The sequence below is a fragment of the Brienomyrus brachyistius genome, chromosome 9 (genome assembly GCF_023856365.1).
Source record: "Brienomyrus brachyistius isolate T26 chromosome 9, BBRACH_0.4, whole genome shotgun sequence".
In the NCBI taxonomy this organism is placed as follows: Eukaryota; Metazoa; Chordata; class Actinopteri; order Osteoglossiformes; family Mormyridae; genus Brienomyrus; species Brienomyrus brachyistius.
Window position 1 is genome coordinate 24,062,984 of NC_064541.1, and position 20,100 is coordinate 24,083,083.

Consider the following 20,100-nt stretch of genomic DNA (forward strand, 5'->3'; position numbering starts at 1 on the left):
ATATAAGTGCCTAATTAAATAAGAAATAATGCATTACACCACCAGTTCCAAACCATTACCAAATTTATCTGCCATGATATATTTTATATATTTTAATACTCCTACTGTCATGATGCATGGCGGAATGAAGGACGTGAGAGCAAGAGTCAAGGTAAACAAAGGAAGTTTATTTACACAAACTAAACAGAACTAGAAACAAAATGGGATCACATGGGATAAAAAGGGAGGCTAGGGCATGGACAACAGGAAGATACAATGTCGATGATGGAACTGAGGCATGCAGGCCTGGGAGGCACTTAAGTACAGAACTAGCAAAGGAACAAACCGTAGTCAGCTGAATGCGATCAAAAAGAGAGGCAGGAATGAAAGGTGAGACTAACGAACACCAGGAGTGGCTTGCTAGAGCCTCAGCAGGGAGGAGATATGACACATACCATATGCCAGGTTATAAATTATTTTACAAACCAAAATATGGAAATCATGCTAAAGTTTGTTTTAAAATAATAAAATAATTAGAAACAGCATCCAAAACAAATAATTTATGGCAATAATAGAGACATACAAACATCATGACCACCCACAGATTATGCAAATAATTGTGATTAGCTCAGAACAACTGCTAGGTTTATGATCTGGGATGGCAAGCAAACAGCTGGTGTTCATAGGGGACAAGTTGGATTCAGAAGAAATGGTTAAGCATAAATATCTGAGTGACTTTGACAAGAGACACATTGTGGCCAGATTACCGGGTTGGAGCATCTGGGTTGGCCACCGACCTGTGGTGGTAAGTACCTACCGACAGACGTTGGAGGAGGGAAAAACTACGAAATGGCAACAGCCTGTGAGGTGTCCATGGCTCATTCTTGCACAGAGGCAAACGGAAGCTATCCCGTTTGGTACAGAGTGACAGAAGGACGACTGTTGCACAATTGATGGAAAATGTTAATGTTGTGCATAAAATTGCTGTGTCACAAAACAGTGCATTGCATCCTCTTGCATAGCCACAGACTGGTTAGCGTGTCCATGCTTATCCCACTCCACCCGCAAAAGTGCCTGCAGTGGGCACGTGATCATCGGGACTTGACGTTGGACCAGTGAATCATTTTACATCATTGGACAGGTGGTTACGTGTGTACCATTTCCCCAGGGAACACATGACACCAGGATGCATTTTAGGAAGAAGACAAGCTGTTAGAGGCAGTGTGATACTCTGTATAATGTTCTGCTGGGTCCAGCCATTCATGTGGAGGGCACTTCTGGCATTTCTGAGATGTACTGGAGCAGTGGTCCGATTCATTGTGGCTCCATTTTGTAACTCAGGAGACACAAAGGATCTGTGCCTCACCATCCTGAGGTGTTCTGGAGTAAAAGGGCCGAAACAGGATGGCGTCCAGCTGACGACCCTGTAGCTGGTTCTGAAGGATCCTCAGATCATCTTGCCACAAAGGAGTCCCAAGAGAGGGGGCTACATCTCAAGTGGCTCTTGCAGATTTCTGCTTGTAGCAATGCATCTTTGATGTTTAATTGACCTATATAACCTTAATCAGCCAGGACCACCGAACAACATTATTACAGTATTTAAAAATTAATGAATTATAGTTTATTCCCATCTCGAAGCTATGGGTTGCAGTGTGAGGCATCGTATTATAGTATGCATTTAAGGTTCAAAGGATATTGGCCGTATTTTATTATTTTTTTATATTCCTATAATCAGTCATCATGGGCACTTTAAACATTTTGTATTTGTTTTTTTTCTGTAAATGTAATGACATTTATTTGTCATTAAAATATCCATCCATTTTCCAAACCGCTTATCCTACTGGGTCGCGGGGGGTCCGGAGCCTATCCCAAAAGCAATGGGCACGAGGCATGGAACAACCCAGGATGGGGGGCCAGCCCAATGCAGAGCACAGTCATACACCAGTCACTCATACCTACGGGCAATTTAGCAAGTCCAATTAGCCTCAGCATGTTTTTGGACTGTGGGGGGAAACCAGAGTACCCAGAGGAAACCCCACGATGACATGGGGAGAACATGCAAACTCCACATGCATGTGACGCAGGTGGAGACTCGAACCCGGGTCCCAGAGGTGTGAGGCCACAGTGCTAACTTTTATAATAATAAAAAATTATTATTAAATCACACTGAAAACTGGAAAGTACAATTAAGCTGGATTTCAAATAAAATTTAAAAAAATGTAAAACTAAAAATCTAAATTAAAAAGTCTAAACCATTATAATACTTGACAATAGAAAATAGAAGTTTACATTATTTACCACAAGTTGATTACAAGCAGAGGTCAGCGCAGGTAGGCAGCTGAACATTATAGCAATGAACATGAAAAAGACATTCAGCAGCACACATCCAGGCACTTCTGTGTTGTGGCATTGATAATGGGGGTCATCTGTGAGGTCGCATGATGCTAAATCAGAAATGGTGTATCTGTGATTACAGGGGTCCCCTAGGGGACTCGGGATGCTGCTTCCTCACCTCTTCTGTATCATCAACATTATATCACATACTCCAGTGCTTCTCAAAACTTGTGTTCAAGAAAACATGCTTGGGTCCCCCTACACAGGTTTCTCTTGTATGCGTTCTGCAATAATCACATTTGTCAGTGTTTATTAATATAAACTTAATTTAGTTATGCTGCTAAACATTGACATTTGTTTTGAACATGACTCAAACAAGGTTTCACTCCACTATGTCTACAAACACATTTTTTTTCTGATTATAACATTGCTTTCAGTCAAATCTTTTGGGCAAGTGGCTCTAAAATCTAAAGTCTGACAACCATTAAATGTATGCTTATTAACTGAAAATACCCTTATGCTAAGGCATCAGTTTTCAATAAAATAAAACAAATATTGCAAATGTCAATATTTGAACAATGTTTTAAAATGAAATGATCCTAGAAATAAAGATTTCTTGCCTTTCCCCTCCGTCAACTTCCCCATGTGATGCTAACTGATTGGTTCGATTTTAGCTGTGAATTCTGGGACTCTGTAAGAGCCTGACTAGAGCTTTCACATTGGACGCAATATTATTGATGTCTATTAAATAGAGTCTTATTTTTTTCATACAATGACAGTATATCATACATTATACATACAGTATAAATAGCATGTCATCCTCTATTTCATTTTTGAAAATATATCAATGTACCTACTGCCCAGCCCTACCTACAGTATACCAATGTTGTAATTTTTTCTATGCTTTTCAAATAAATTTAGCTAAACAGGATTATGAAGGGGATGGGGGTCAGAATGTATTACAGATTTGTTTTTTATTTTATTTCATTTTGTTTTTTGTTTTTTTTTACATTAATTCATGTATTCTTGTAGTTTTAGTTTAGTTCTTAATGATAATAGCCCCCGCGACCCAGTAGGATAAGCGGTTTGGAAAATGGATGGATGGATGATAATAGCCCTAGTGTAGACCAGAAAAGGATGGGGATCTCCTTTGAATCTATTTCTTCCTTGTGGGGAAGTCCATAACCCTGCTTTGGGGGTTGGAGTACACAGTCACAGGCATTGATTTGACTGACTTAAATTAAATGCTTCCCAGATGAAAACATGTGTGGACTTAATTCAATGAGCCTGATGGAGCAATCTGGGCTGTTAAATTATTGACAGCAGTGGTGGTTTTCCAGGCTGTGTATAATGAAACTTTTAACAACATCCATCCACAAGAATGCACAGCTACCACATACTTTCATTATTATGTGTTCCATCCTTTTGTGGTGTCCTGGACTCCAATGCATTAAAATATATTCCAGAGCATTTTAAATAAGGTCCCATACAGGCTGCTTAATTTTTTATTATTTTTTGCTTGACTGCTGCTCTTTTTGTGATGATAGATATGTCACTTATTTTAAGTACTGGATATTAATTTGAATCAGAATCAGAATTTACTTTATTGGCAAGGTACAACTGCATATACTCGTAATTTGTTTTGGCAGTATTGGTGCTTACATTCAAATACAACATATAAGAATAAAGAGCATAAATTAAGCAAAACAGATACATACAAATAAAATAAAGAATAATGGAATAAAATAAGTAGTGGACAGTGCAAGCTGTACAATATATTACCAATGATTATAAGGATGGTAAGGGCACAGGTATTGAATATAGAATAAAATATATTATGACCTGTAGATAAAAAAAAAATATGTACAAAGATGGGTGTAGAGTGATTAGGGGAGTTACAGAGGAAGGGACTGTGTCACCGGGGGTTAGGGGGCTTGTTGATAAGTTCAACTGCTGAGAGGAAGAAGCTGTTTTTGTGGCATGTAGTTCTGGATCTTTACAGTGCTGAGTCTCTTGCCAGTGGGTAGTTTTTTTTGAACAATCCATGTCCAGGATGGGAAGGGTCAGCCATGATCTTTCTTGCCAGTATCCAGGTTCTGGAAGCGTATAGGTCCTGTAGGGATGGCAGGTTGCAGCCAATTACCATCTCTGCAGAATGGATGATACGCTTCATTCTGCCCTTGTCCTTGCAGTTGCTGCAGCATACCTTACGGTGATGGAGCAGGTGAGGATGGACTCAGTGATAGCTGAGTAAAAGTGCACCATCATTGATCTTGGCAAACTGAACTTCTTCAGCTGCTGTAGAAAGTGCATTATCATGTTCAGCTTCCATCTGAGGTCCTGGGAGATGATGATGCCCAGCAAATGGACCAGTGCGTTGTCTGGAGATTCATGAAGGGTTATGTGGGGTGGGACCGGGTTGTGCCTGAAGTCGGCTACCATCTACATTGTCTTTATGGCAATAAACTCCGGATTATTCTGCCTGCAACAGGTCACCAGACGGTTTCATCCCCACTAGAGATTAATCCAATGAGGGTGATGATGTCCGCGAACTTCAATAGCTTGATGGACTCATGACTGGAGGTGCAACTGTTAGTATAAAGGGAGAACAACAGGGTGACAGAACACAGCCATAAGGGGAACCAGTGCTTATGGTTAGGTCATCAGAGATGATGTGGGATCCAGGAGAATCCATGTGTTGGAGGATGAACTGAAGAGCCATGCTGACCGCGCAGTCTGCAGTCCTGTTGGCTCAGTAGGCAAACTGCATTGAGTCCAGGAGAGAGCTGGTGATAGATCTGGGAAGATGCTAAAATTAATTCTTTACTAGTGAGGTCATGGTGACGGGTATGTAGTTCTTCTGTTTTCAGATCCTGGGTTTTTTTGGGGATGGGAACCATAGTGGGGGTTTTAAAGCAGTCTGGCACATGGCAAGTCTCCAGGGAGGTGTTAAAGATCTGTGAGTACCAGAGATAGTTAGTCAGCACAATGCTTCAGTGAGTCTGGGCTGGATCCTTTGCAGGGATTCTTACACCAATCATCTTTTTAATGTCCCACTCAGAAAGAATGAGGGTCATTATGGTGAGGGGGCTGTTCGGAGCCAGTGGATGTATAGTGACCCCAGCTGCCATTGTAGCGATGGGTGGTTGCGTGGTGGTTCCAATGGGCTGGAGCTGATAGCTGGGAGGAGTGTCAGGTATGTCCCTTTGTTTTTCAAATCAACAATAGAATTTGTTTAGTTCATTGGCAAGGCTCAGGTCGTTGATGGAGTGGGGGGTTTTAGTTTTGTAACTGTTGACTCCAGACCGAAGTCAAGTTATTGGTTGCAAATAGTTGTTCCAGTCTCTTAGAATACAGGTGTTTGGCCTCCATCACTGACTTGCTGTTTTGCTTTCTTGGACACATCCCGATCCCTGCTTCTAAAAGCCTTTTCCTTCTCCAAACATAACCGTTTGAGTTTAGCTGTGAACCAGGGCATGTCATTATTATAGCTCATCCTGATGTGTGCTAGAATTGCGGTCCTGAAAATGTTCAAATCAGTACAATCCAAATACGCACACAGCTCATCTACTGAAACGCTGCTCCACATTTTTGACCTCCTCGGAATCAGTTTACAAAGTATTCATTTCTGCCTGTATGTGGGGATAAAATGGTCGGAGTGGCGCAGTGCAGCAGGGGGAATGGCATGGTAAGAATTGGTGATAGTTGTGTAGCAGTGATCCAGAATGTTCTCCACTATGGTCGGACATTTAATAAATAGTTTTTATTTAGGAAGATCCTGACTGAATCTGATCAACAAGCACCCGCTGTGCTTCATGCACTTCAACTTACGGTGGAATGAAAACGTCGTCTAGAATAAAGGACGCAAACTCGTGGGGGAAGTAGCATGGCTTACAGTTTACAAAAAAGGATTGTAACTCAGCATAACAATAATTCAGAATTACTGCCACGTCACTGCACCAGCCATCATTAATAATAATAATAAAAAAACAAATCTCACCTTCTTCCGTTTTGCATGAGAGTCCCGTATCATGATAAGGATGGAAAAGTTGGAAGTCAGGCAACTGCAGCTCTGAGTACAGTATGGTACTGCACTGTCACAATTCTGTGAAGCACAATACGCAGGACATGAAGAAGTCTCTGTTTTTTCATCATTAGTGTAATTTGTCCATTTTATTACTAAGCGAATGCACCTTGGAAAGGGATATTCCCAATAGCGGTGTTTGTAACCCGTACCTTCGGAGACAGGCCAGTGTGCCTGAATTTCACTGCACGGCCAAGGGCAAGAACACCTGCGACCACAATCTCCAGTTAATCCGCATACGAAGCAAGAACTGTGGAAAGTAAACCCACTGGCGTTGTTTCCCTGATGTTCAGGATCTCTTCTCTAGTGAAAATAAAATGGTTGTTTCTGCAGCACACTGACAAACAAAACAAGACAGACAAGTGACATCTCCGTACTCAGGTACTCATCGTTGAGGTCGTTTGTCGTGTGATGTATACAGCATTGCACTGTAATCAGTGCATGCTCCTCACCTAAGTGTGAACTGTATGAAAAGAAAAATGGGAAACTGGAGAAAGTAATATATAATGGTAAAGTTTAATATACAGATTCTGTCCAATGAGCACTGCTCTTAGAATCTTAATATGTGTTTCCTGTTGCTTTTTTCTTCTCTTTCCAGTCTATTTACTCTGAGCTGAACCTGTGAAAAGACCCCAGAATGTCATATGGATCCATCCAGTGGAGCACCTTTGGAAATCGTAACCTACTTGGGGGCCCAACGAGGCAGGGCTACCAACCAGTAGGTAAAGACATATGCCTAGTACTTTTTTTATGACACCTGTCTTACTGAGCTTAGTGGATATGTTCTACTTGATAAAAAATAAAGTTAAATGTACAAAACAGAATTAATGTACATACAAACAAGGCATGATGAATATGATATATATTTTAACAGAATTTTTCTGTAATTATATACACTAATCAACAAAAACATTACAAGCAATATACTGTTGACTATATTGTAAATCAGGGTGGGAAGTTAGATCAGGGTAACATGGGAACATGCACTGGTACAGCACACTGCCGCACCCACTACATAGCGAAACATCTCGAGATCCTGGCTGGTGACCCCCTTGGGAAATTGCCATCTATCTGGATCTTGGTCTTTATCCAGGACACCCGCAATCCCAGACACTCAGACTCCTCACTTAATCTCTTGAGAGCCCCAATCTGAGCCTCCATTGATGCCACTAAAATCACATCATCATCGTCAAAGTCAAGATCAGTAAATCTTTCTTCACCAATGGATGCCCCACAGTTGCTGGACCCCACACCCAGCTCATACAAGCATTGCACAGTAAGGGCAAGAACACACCCCTGGCAAACCTCAGAATGAACTGTTAAGAATGCAAAGGTTCTCCCTCCACTTTGCACAGCACTCACAGTACCAGTGTTCAGGCCGGCCATGACGTCCAGCAATTTCAGGGGGATCCCACAAAGTCTCAGGATGTCTCACAGGGCAACTCGATCAACTAAGTGAAATGCTTTACGAAAATCGACAAAGACTGCAAAGAAACTCTGCAGATATATGCGTTTAAGTCTCATGAGAACCCTCAGTGCCAGTATGTGGTCGATGGCAGGCCTCTTAGGAATAAAACCAGATTGCTCTGGTTGCTGGTAGGTGAGCAAGTGATCACAGATCCAGTTAAGGATGACCCTAACAAGGACCTTACCCAGCACTGCGAGCAGTGTTAATCCAGACGATCACACTTCCTTTTATAGATAGATATAACAAATCCTGTTCTCCAGTCAGTTACGATGATGCTTGTCTCCCCAATGGAAGCAAAGACTGCTTGCAATGCCAGGAGGACAGCCTTACCACCAGTCTGGAAAAGTTCACCCCAGATACCACAGATCCTTGCAGCCTTCCCTACCCCCAGATGATTCACCGCCTGTGCAATCTCAGAGAGAATGGATGGTTTACAGCTGATTGGAGGATCAGCCTCGAGAACCATGGACCCAAAGATGTCCACCGCCTTAGCTGGTAGGTCTGCTATAAAAAAACTATTCAAAGTAGCGCAAGGACCGTTCCATTAGCCACCCTGAATGCAAGTTTACAAGGAACAGATTCAGATCTTTGTAATGCTTCGATTCCTCTGTAAGCAGAACGTGGCTCATTCGACCACAGATGGTGTGCCACCTGCTCACAGATTCGTCTACCCAGATCGGCCGCCTCATACTGTGCCCTAAGTGCCACCACGCAGCAGGCGACGCCTCAGCCCCACACCAGCCCTGATCCCCAACAGGCCTGACCCTATTAGCTTTCTGACAGTTTCGACTCTTCCAAAGATGAGGCTCCTGAAGGCTTTCCCCCATCCCCTTCAGGATGCATGTAGCCTTCCTGTGGGTGGCTGTAGCAGAGCAGAAGGCAGAAGGGTTTCATGCCTGTTTATTCTAAAATGTTGTGAGTAGTTTTACAGTGGTTGGAGTGCCAATCCCGCCACTAATCCCCAAAATTTTTCCCTGCAAGTTGGAGGACCACTTGCAGGGCCGGATGCAGTTTAACATAGATATACAGGATATACCAGGATATTTACCCAGGATATACAGGACATGAACTGAAAGTAATGAATCTCTAATAAATCCATCCATCCATTTTCAAAACCGCTTATCCTACTAGGTCGCGGGGGGTCCGGAGCCTATCCGGGAAGCAATGGGCACGAGGCAGGGAACAACCCAGGATGGGGTGCCAGCCCATCGCAGGGCACACTCACACACTATTCACTCTCACACGCACCCTACGGGCAATTTAGCAAGTCCAGTTAGCCTCAGCATGTTTCTGGACTGTGGAGGGAAACCGGAGTACCCGGAGGAAACCCCATGACGACATGGGGAGAACATGCAAACTCCGCACACGTGAGACTCGAACCTGGGACCCAGAGGTGTGAGGCAACAGTGCTAACCACTGCACCACCATGTCTCTAAAAAATCTTAAAAGATCAATAGATTTGAATGTATAATGCTATTTACTTTTGATACTTAAGTACTTCTAAATCCAGAGACTTTTTACTTAAGTAGTTTTTTTAACTGGGCGACTTTTAGTTTTACTTAAAATTTTGGTGTGGTATTTGTACTTTTACTTAATAATGAAAATTATTCTATTATATGGAAAATTATTATTAAATTATTCCATTATATGGAAAATTATTATTTTCCACCACGAATTTTAAAAACGCTACTTGCCAAATTTAGGATATATTACATGGTAATCTAACATTTGATAATTGTAGTTTACCTGTTCAATACAGAAGAAAGGTCTGGACTGCCGACAGGGTGTTGGCTGGCCAAGACTCAACAATGCGTGATGCGTACCGAGTTATCAAGATGTCACTGCGGATGGCAGCCCTGGTACAATGCTCTCCATGACTGACTTTATTTTTGTTTATTTTATGCGTGTCTGGCTACACAAAAATAGTCAGTTACTCATGAGAACAACTGCTAAATATCAGGCAGCTCATTCTATACAGTATTTCCCTGAGTTTTACTGATCCAGATAGTTTCTTGAACATCCTCGTTAGTAGACCAGCAGCTCTCTACATGACCTGGTGGTGACGATGTGGGAAGTGCATGGACAAGCTAGTGAAGCTCCAGCAGTGGGGGTTTCGAACAGCGCTCCCGTCGATTCACTTGCCGAACCTCTGGTCCTTACTCAACAAAGTAGATGAGCTGCTTCTCCTCATGACAAAGATGTACTTTGCACGTTCTGCTGCCCTCTGCTTCACTGAAACGCTGGTTTGCATCTGCCATGCTTCCATCTACTCCATGTCGATCGCATAACAGAAATTTGGGGGAAAAGAAGAGGCGGTGGAATTTGCGTCTACATCAAGTTGGTGGACAGATATCACAGTGTTAAATAAATACTGCAGCCCGAACTTGTAAACCCTTTTCATAAACTGCAAACCTTTTTATTCACCGCAGGAGTTTTCATCTTTCATTCTGGTCGGAGTTTATGTCCCACCGCAGGCCAAGGCGAGTGACACACTGCAAGCTCTGACCGAGCAGATTAGCAGTCGAATGGAAACACACAGACCCATTGTTCATCATCCTTGGGGATTTTAACAGAGCAAAACTAAACCACGACCTTCCGAAATACACACAGCACATTAGCTCTCCCACTGGGGAGAATAACATACTGGACCACTGTTACACCACTCTTAAGCCTCTGGGGTCTAGGGGTAGGGAACACACTTGCACTAACTGGGGCATGGTCACACATTTCATTAAATATTTTAAACTTAATTCATGGCAAATAAATTATTTCTTATATATTTGTTCTGGCATTAAACTCATCTTAATCATAAATACAGTACAGGCCAAAAGTTTGGACACACCTTCTCATTCAGTGTGTTGTCTTTATTTTCATGACCATTGGTAGATTCTCACTGAAGGCATCAAAACTATGAATGAACACATGTGGAGTTACGTACTTAACAAAAAAAGGTGACATAAGTGAAAACATGTTTTATATGCTAGTTTCTTCAAAATAGCCACCCTTTGCTCTGATTACTGCTTTGCACACTTGCTAAACCCCTCTGGGAACTCCTTCAAGACTGTTGGAAAACTATTTCAGGTGACTACCTCTTGAAGCTCATTGAGAGAATGCCAAGAGTGTGCAAAGCAGTAATCAGAGCAAAGGGTGGCTATTTTGAAGAAACTAGCATATAAAACATGTTTTCAGTTATGTCACCTTTTTTTGTTAAGTACATAACTCCACATGTGGTCATTCATAGTTTTGATGCCTTCAGTGAGAATCTACAAATGTAAATGGTTATGAAAATAAAGACAACACACTGAATGAGAATGTAACCGGGTGATCTGGAGATTTTGACCATGAGCGGTTAAGCTGTATCGGGGAACGAGGAGGAATAGGTGGTTGCGCCTTTAAGCAAGATGGTGACATCATCACCTGAGAGAGAGCGCAAAAAGCCACTGTCTGGAAGCGCCATTTTTAAGCTGGATGAGCTGGGCTGTGAACGGTTTTCCGAGTGGGGTGAGAGTTTCCCAGAGTACCAGGTTTGTTTTCTCTGCTGAATTGCTGTGTGAGAAAAAGTGGAGAACGGTAACAAATTGTGTGTATTCACTTTCCACTTATTGGAAAAGCGGGTAAAATGGTCCGTGTCTGTTTTATTTTAGAGAGCGGTGCGTCACAAGGTTTTCTGCCCGCGCCTTGAGGTTTTACTGGTATGTGCAAAGTTGGTAAGAGCATGCTGTCCATGTTAAATATCTGTTCAGTTGTTAGTTGTGTGCTAACAAGGATATTTCCGTTTCAGTGTGCCACTACCGTATTATTTTCAGTGCAAAACTGCCGTTTCCTTTTATTTCGGTGTACTCGGTTATGTGAGGTCTGCCTCACATGGTTTTCTGTGTGTTTTACTTTTATACTGCACCAGTCCCACCTGTGTGGGGAGTTTTATTTCTTTTCTGTAAGAGAGTCCTCTGTAAGGGAAAAGTGTGAGGTTCAAGAAACTGTTTATTGTAAATCCTCTTATCTTCCAACCAAAACGTGTAATTAATTAGGCTTATGGAATAAATTAGACCCAAAAAGAGTATTTGTGTTTCTGCGTGTTGTTTCCCGGGCCACAAGAAGGTATGTCCAAACTTTTGGCCTGTACTGTATGTCAGATTTATGTGAAGTTTGTAATTTTACATCAAAGTATAGACATTGCAAAATGCAGTTTGGAACACTTACAGAAAAATTATAAAAGTAAGAGTAAGCAATGGTGGAAGTTTGTTTTGATCCCAGAAATCTGATCACCAAAGTCTTGGCTACATAAAGATGACTAAATGGTGTAGTTGCAACATTCAGATGGATAAATAAATAAGAAGAAGCTAACATGTTGTTATTTCTGGCCTCCATTAATTGAATATGTAGCAACTTTCATGTATAAGAGAACATTTTAAACTCGCATGTATGAGCCATTCACACCTGGCCACATCCCCCCCCCTTTTTATAGCACTGATGATGTATCTGGATTATGTTTCACTGTTGTGTTGTTCATCAAATTACCATGTAAATGTGATTTGAATATGCGGTAATGCGGCTACTTAGAATGCGAATAGCGATCTTCAGGTAAGGGTGGCACTACACGCCACCGATGCAGGTAAAACAAAGAAAGGTGACATAGTTTACTTTTTTGCCTATTTAACCTAATTTTAAAAACTTTAATACTTCCGACAATGGGCATTTTGAAAAGAAGCGTTTTTTCATTTTTCTACAATAAGATTTCAGCGAGTTGTGAACTGAAACGTATGAGAGAGATATGAGGCATCGTCAAACCCAGAGGGTTAAAGATGCTTATCGTTCTGTTCTCCAGGAAGTTTTGGGACACTCTGATCATTGGTTGGATCGTCTTATTCCAATTTACAGGCAAAAACTAAAATTTGCTAAGCTTGTAGTTAGTAAGTGGACCAGCAAGGCAATGTAAGAACTGCAGGATTGTCTTGACTGCACTGATTGGAATGTTTTTGAAGCTGCATCTGATAACCTGGACGAACTGACAGACACTGTGACATCGTACATCAGCTTCTGTGAAGATGTATGTGTACCAACCAAGACCTTCTGCACACACGCACACACACACAACAACAAACGATGGTTTTCAGCCAAACTCAGACAGCTTCATCTGGCTAAAGAAGATGCCTAAAGAAGTGGGGACAGGGCTCTGTACAGGCAGGCCAGAAACACACTGACCAAGGAGATCAAAGTGGCTAAAAGAAGCTTCTCTGAAAAGCTGAAAAACAAGTTTTCAGCCAACGACCCTGCGTCAGTGTGGAGAGGCCTGCAACACCAATTACAGAAGACCATCCCCCCTACTGGAGCAAACAAAGATTTGGCTGATGACCTCAACAACTTCTACTGCAGGTTTAAGAGGGACATATTCACACCCCTCACCCACTCCAGCCCAATGATAATGGCAACCGTCACACCTCACACTCCCCTACCATCCTCCCTAGGAATTCAGGTCCCATCTGGACCTAATGACTACACACCTTTTGCCCTGACACTGGTGGTCATGAAGTCCTTTGAACTTCTGGTGTTGGCCCATCTGAAGAACGTCACGGGACTCCTGCTGGACCCCCTGCAGTTTGCCTAACGGGCATTAATGGATGATGCCGTGAACATGGGACTATATTACATTTAGCAACACATCGAATGCCCAGGGACATATGCAAGGATCTTGTTTGTGGACTTTAGTTTGCCGTTCAACACCATTGTCAAAGGCATACTCTCTTCCAAACTCTCCCTGCTGATTATATCTCCTGCCATCTGTCAGTGGATCAGCAGCTTTCTGACTGACAAGGAAGAGCAAGCAAGGTGGGGGGAGATCACCTTTGATGTACAGACCATCAGCACTGGTGCTCCTCAGTTATGTCCTATTCCCCCTGCTCTTCTCCCTCTACACCAGTGACTGCACCTCCATGGACCCAGAAGTGAAACTCCTGAAGTTTGCAGACGTCACCACAGTCATCAGACTCATCCAATATAGCAACAAGTCTGTATATTGGCGGGAGGTTGAGCGGCTGGTACTTTAGTGCAGCCAGAACTATTTGGAGCTGAACACACTCAAGACGATGACAGTGGACTTTAGGAAACACCCTTCAGCACTGGTCCCCCTCGCCATACACAGCACCCTTGTGTCACCCGTGGAGACCTTCAAGTTTCTGGGAACTATCAAGACCTGAAGTGGTAGAGCAACATCTTCTCTATCCTCAAAATGGCCCAGCAGAGCATGTACTTCCTACGACAACTGAGGAAGTATGATCTCCCACAGGGACTGCTGATAAAGTTCTACTGAGCAGTCATCAAGTCCATCCTGTGCTCTTCCATCACAATCTGGTTTGGAGCAGCCACGAAACAGGACAGGAACAGACAGCAATGGACAGATAGGACAGCAGAACAAGTCATTGGTACACCCCTGCCCTCCCTCCAGGTCTTATACACTTCAAGAACCAGGAAAAGGGCAGGAAAAATCATTAGTGAGCAGTCACACTGTCTGGACATTGTCTTTTTTAACTCCTCCCCTCTGGCAGACAATTTAGAAGTCGGTAGACCATTACCAGTCCCCACAGAAAGTTTTTTACCTCAAGCCACCACCCTTACAAACATCTGACCTGCAACATCAACCTTCACCTGTTTCCCTGACTACTACATTTATATTTTAATGATATTTTAAGGAAAATTTCAAAGGGGAAATATATTACTGAAGAGCACTATTTTATTTGATTAATTTGAAAGACAAAAAATGCAAAATAAAGCAGATGTATGATGAAATGTTTTAAATAATGACCATCATCATATGCAGTAAAGAACAGAACAAATATCTATCACTATAAAATATTTCACCACAAACAAAAATGACAGGCTTCTCTCCTGTTTGACTTTTCAATTGAACATAAAATAGAATATAAATAAAACAATATAAATAACAAACATAAAACTTATTTTTAATGTTTTCTTCGCCGGTGCAGTGGATTAAGTAAAGAGTTATGATGGTGCTGCAAATGGCTTTGCATAGTAGTAGTGTTAGTCGCTATGTACGGCATTATTTTCCTACAATGCTTACAGATGGTTCGTGTTTTGTCTGTCACCCTTTCGCTGTTTATATTTTCTGCCGAGTACCCAAAATACCGCCGCACAAACATTTACAAGTGTTTGGGGCATCTACTGTGGTAGTTTTGTCAGATGCTGACATGCTTACAGCAGCTGATTTGCATGTTGTAATATCGCGAGATCTCGTTACACTCCTAGTAAATAAGATGTCTTTTGTATTTAATATGTACTGTTTTGTTCTATTGTATTTTATTGTAACAGAAAGTCACCAACTGCCGTAAACAAATTACTTGTGTGTTCTTGTTACATCGGGACAGGGAAGCAGGCTAAGGGAGCCGTGAATACGGGCAAACGGGGTTTATTCAGGGCAAACACACTCTAAACATGCAATGTCAATGACAGACCTAGAGAAACGTACACAAACGCGGACTGAAATACACAGGAGAAGCCGGAAATAACATAAAACAGCTGGGAACAATCAGGGTTTCACACGAGGTTAATGAGGGGGTGTGGCACACAGGAGGATCGTACGAGCAGGTCATGACAGTTCCACACACACACTTGGCTAATTAACCTGATTCTGAGTCTAATGTGAATGAATTACTGATGGTGGATCACTGAAAGCAAATTAAACCTGAGTGAATTTAAAAATTCTGAATGTTAACATCAACAGGTACACTTTTCTGAGTTCAGTGAAAACTTGATAGCAAGAAAAAAAACAATATATAGATAATTTACTCAACAGCCAGCAATAAAACTTGCCAAATGGGTTGCTGGTTAGCTGTGGCTATCAGCATGTTTCAGTCTTATCAATTGGCGAGCTGGATTTAATTATGATTGTAAAGGCATATTGTAGTATTGTGCCGAAGAAGTTGTCAGTGTATGTGTGTGTGTTGTTTTTTTTTTTTTTTTTTTTAGCTGCATAGGAAACGTATGCTAGGAGTTTGAACCGAAAGCCAAACCATAAATCTTTCAGTTATCTTGCTTTATGTGAAGCTTAAACCTGCTTCCCTGACAATGACGATAATCACTGGTTAATCACTGTCTGATAACGACACTGGGTTACTTATTTGATGTCGATGATTATAATAATATTGTCATATCACGCAAACCTAGTGTACACCCAGTCACATTCTAATAAAGAAATGCACCTGCATGTAATAAATCAATAGAAATATTGCCCTTCCTCAAGTGGTACGACCCCATTTTGCAGGCATGTATTCATCTCGGAGAAAAGAAGGTGGCCCTTCCTAACATGGTACAATCCTGCATTAAACTAAACTACATTTTGCATTGAATAGCAACTGTTAAGAAACGAGGAAGGTGGTGCTGAAAAAGCAAGGAAAAAATAAAAAAAAAGGCACTGGAGGAGGATGCAGTGAAATGCATGAAAACTTCAGGAGGTGAGAAGTTGTAGTTCGTTAATTTTACAGCATTGCCTTGGGTCACGACTTCCGTAGCAGTAGAACTGATTAAGTGTTTTGCTGCCATTTTCTGAAACTAGAATAAAATTTTGGCTTGTTTGGGAGTGTCTTAGGTTGCCCCCCCTGTCCCACATCCCATGACTGGTTTGTATCATGTCACGCCCGGTCGTAGGGAAAGACAGTCCCACCCTTCCCCTGCTGTCTAATACAGAGGCATTTTATTAGCACAACATGCATGCAGCTACAATGAAAGAGGGAATTCTGCTGGTGTTCTTGTCTCTCCCTGTATGCTGGTGCTCCACCAGCAGAGATGAAAGACTCAAGTCAAACGGTGCCATTAAAGTCAAGGCTTTGATCAGTACAAACCTGAGCATATCTGTGAGCCTCTTGAGAGAGGGAAACACAAATGCAGCCTGTCAGATTTATTCTGTGCTGTGTCTTGCCCTGCCACATTTATACCAAGCTGAAATGTGATTCAGGAATGATCAAAGCAGAGGTTAAGTCTTTAATGGAGATGTCTATTGAACTAATCTTCCTGGCCTTCCTGCCACACTTCTGAATCCTATCCAGATTCTTTGTCTTATTTTTCATCTGTTTATCTGTCTGTAGATGTGTTACTATCATCACATGTGCTTAGTTAAATTAAATTTAAATACAAGAATTTTAATTTTGTAGAACTGTGATCATGAAAGATTCTGTAGCCAATGTTTAAGTCATGAAACAGTGCCCTAAAACACAGTGGACCCTAATTGCTTTGTTTACCATTATAATCAAAAAATGATAATTGTCTGTTGGAAAATTAATCCTGTTTTATTTTTTATATACTGTGATAATACTTATTAGTGCATTCTTCCTCTTGGCAGTTTTTGGTGATGCAGTTTGTTCTGCCTAAGGGTTCAAGCAGAGTGCCGTGATATCTGTTCATTTGATCTCTGTCTGTTAGATTTTATAGAGTCAATTGAATGTGATGCAGTACTTGACAAGATTACACTCTTGGTAAGAAAGGAAAAAGAGGGGAACCTTTAAAAGAGATATAAGTACTAGTCACCTCATAGTAGGGGATTCAAACACTGCCCAAGTCTAATAAAGAAACCTGCAGGCCGCAGTGCAGATGGGGTTCTGCAGCTGAAGGCTGTACTTCCAGGGAATGATCAGTCATCATGTAGGTTATGCTGCAGGTTGGGTGCCTGTAGGTCGTGTGTTCCCAAAGGTTTGTAGGAAGGCCCCGCCTTCTTCAAATAATCTGTGCAGTCAAACATGTGCAGTTAAACATGTAATATTATTATTATTATTTATTATTATTATTATTATTATTTATTTTTATTATTATTTTATTATTATTATTATTATTAACAACAATAACAACAACAACAACAACATGTAATGTAATAATAAATTATGTCTGCATTTATTTATATGCTCTGGAGCTGGTTCAGTCCCTTGACTGAAATGTAACAAAAATATAACAGAAAAGTTTTTCTTTTTTTTTTAAACATGAAAGTTAATTACCTCGAGTGGTATTAAATTATAATTACAGTTTTAAAAGTAAAGCAGTTTTGTATTGTAATATGGGAAGTGGTGACATCCCAGCAGGCATGCAAGTACACACTAAACAGTGAGGTTTATTACTGCTACCACTGATCATTAGAGTATTTATCTGCATATGAAAATTGAAAACACCAAGCAAGTTAAGGGGTCTTCCCAAAACATTTGAAGTATCATCTAATATTTATTGCATTTATTTCACTCCATACTCTCTCTCACAAACACAAGCAGATGCAAAAAAAAAACATACTCACACACAGAGCATAGCATTAGTAATGTGCATGCACACACAATATACATGCTCACAAACAGGACAAAAATTCTTTGTGAATCCCACTACAAACACATACACAAAGAGCCTCATACATATGTCAACATACTCATTTCAACATGTCAGTTGACAGTCCTGCAAGAGAGAGCTGGGGCTGTCACTTCCTGGCTCACATGTAGGGTCAATGCATGAGTAACCATACTTTTATTAGAATGTGGACAATATGGAGGCGGCTCTATTGTATAGTGCTCAGAGCACAAAAATATTCATAAATGAAATTACTTGCAGATCCAAAATCGACACCTGGACTGATAGTGACCAAAGCACATGGTTTAGCTCATAGGTGGGCTGGACAAGCACAGTGGTATGCAGGGCAACTTGCATGATACCAGTAATGATCAAAATTTATTTATAGAATTCACTGTAGATTCCCCAAAGACTTTAATTCAAAGTCACTATTTGAACCTATTGCATACTGTGCACAAGTAAACCCATCTAGAAATGCATAGAGTAGTTCGGTGAGATGATTCAGGTTACCTTAATTCTTTGTCGGACAGATTTTGGATTTCTACATCATTGACCGTAATGTTATATAACCTATATAATTACATTTATCTTGTATTGTTCTGTTATCGTAATATTGCTTTTATCTGCCATTGTGTTCTCTCTGACTGAACTTGTAAAGGTTTCAAGGACATGATTACTGGCAAGTTCATTTTCCCCCTTCCTAGTCTGTGTCACGCTAAGACACGTGTATTACTCTTCTCTGCTCAATTACTTTCCAAAGTCCTTCTTTCTTTTCTTAATATTTCACTTCTATAGCCTCTTTCTGGTTTTAATTTTTAAATATAGCTCAGTTTGCACTGTGAAATTATCATATTGAATTTTCCATTGTACACTTCTACATTACTGTTGTATCAAGAAAAAACTATGCAGGCAAATTTTTATATTGTTTTATTTGAAATGATTTAAATAATCAAGGTCATTGATGGGAAAAGTACTGTATGTGCATATATTTAGTAAGTAGTAGAACCTTGTTTTCACAAACACTTACTGCATATATATTGGACCTCTTCTCTGTAAAATACTGATTCAGTGTAGATTTCTGTGTGTTTTAGGGATGCCTTGCTTGGATGACCTGCCTTAGGTCTCATCATAGCATTTCAATGGGATTGAGGTCCTGACTTTATAGCCATTACAAGACACAGACTCTGTCGTTCAAGCCATTCTTTTGCTGATTCACTCCTGTGTTTTGGATGATTTTCATGCTGCATGACCCACATTTTTTTAAAGAAAAAAGAGATCACAGACAGACCCATGACATTCTGCTGTAGAATTTCCTGATACAACATTGGTCCCTCCTCTGCAAGGCATCCAGGCCCTTAATCAGCAAGATGGCCTTACACTATTGTATTCCACACCACGCTTCACAGTTGGAATGAGATTCTTGTGTTGATATGCAGTGTTTTCTTTTTCTGCAAATGTAACACTGTGAACATTTTCCAAAAAAGTATTTTGTGTCATCTGTCCACAGAACATTGCTCCACAAGTGCCATGGAATTTTCAGGTGGTGTTTAGCAAACTTGAGATGGGCCACAATGTTTTTTGGAAATTTATGGTAACCTACCCGAAAACAGCACACTTGTACTTTTCTTATGGAGGACTCGGGAACAAAGATATTCACAACTTGAAGAGATGCTTGGCGATCCTCAGCTGTCACCCTAGGGCTGTTTGTCATTTGTTTGAGGATTTACTGACATGCTCCTGCACTGATCTTTGCAGGAAGCCAACTCCTAGGGAGAGTAACAACAGTGCTGAATCCTTCCCTTTGTAAACCGAATGCCTGAATGTGGAATGACAGAGGCCCAAGTCTTTAAAAATACTTTTCTAAACCTTTGCAGCATTATGGCCTTCAACAGCCTTCTCAGTTTTT

The 20,100-nt window shown here is 41.0% G+C and overlaps 1 protein-coding gene across 5 annotated transcripts in view; it reads left to right on the forward strand.

Moving 5' to 3' along the window:
- Positions 1 to 20,100, forward strand: part of tsnare1 (T-SNARE Domain Containing 1) — a 199,573-nt gene that overhangs the window by 42,392 nt on the left and 137,081 nt on the right. For 4 of the 5 annotated variants that reach the window (XM_049024841.1, XM_049024844.1, XM_049024842.1 and 1 more), the window contains exon 3: positions 6,996 to 7,119. In XM_049024841.1, the coding sequence (XP_048880798.1) occupies positions 7,035 to 7,119 (85 nt within the window). In that variant the 5' untranslated portion in view covers positions 6,996 to 7,034. Of the gene's footprint in view, positions 1 to 6,995; positions 7,120 to 8,159; positions 8,361 to 20,100 lie in introns of all 5 variants that reach the window. The other variant, XM_049024845.1, reaches the window with a different exon arrangement.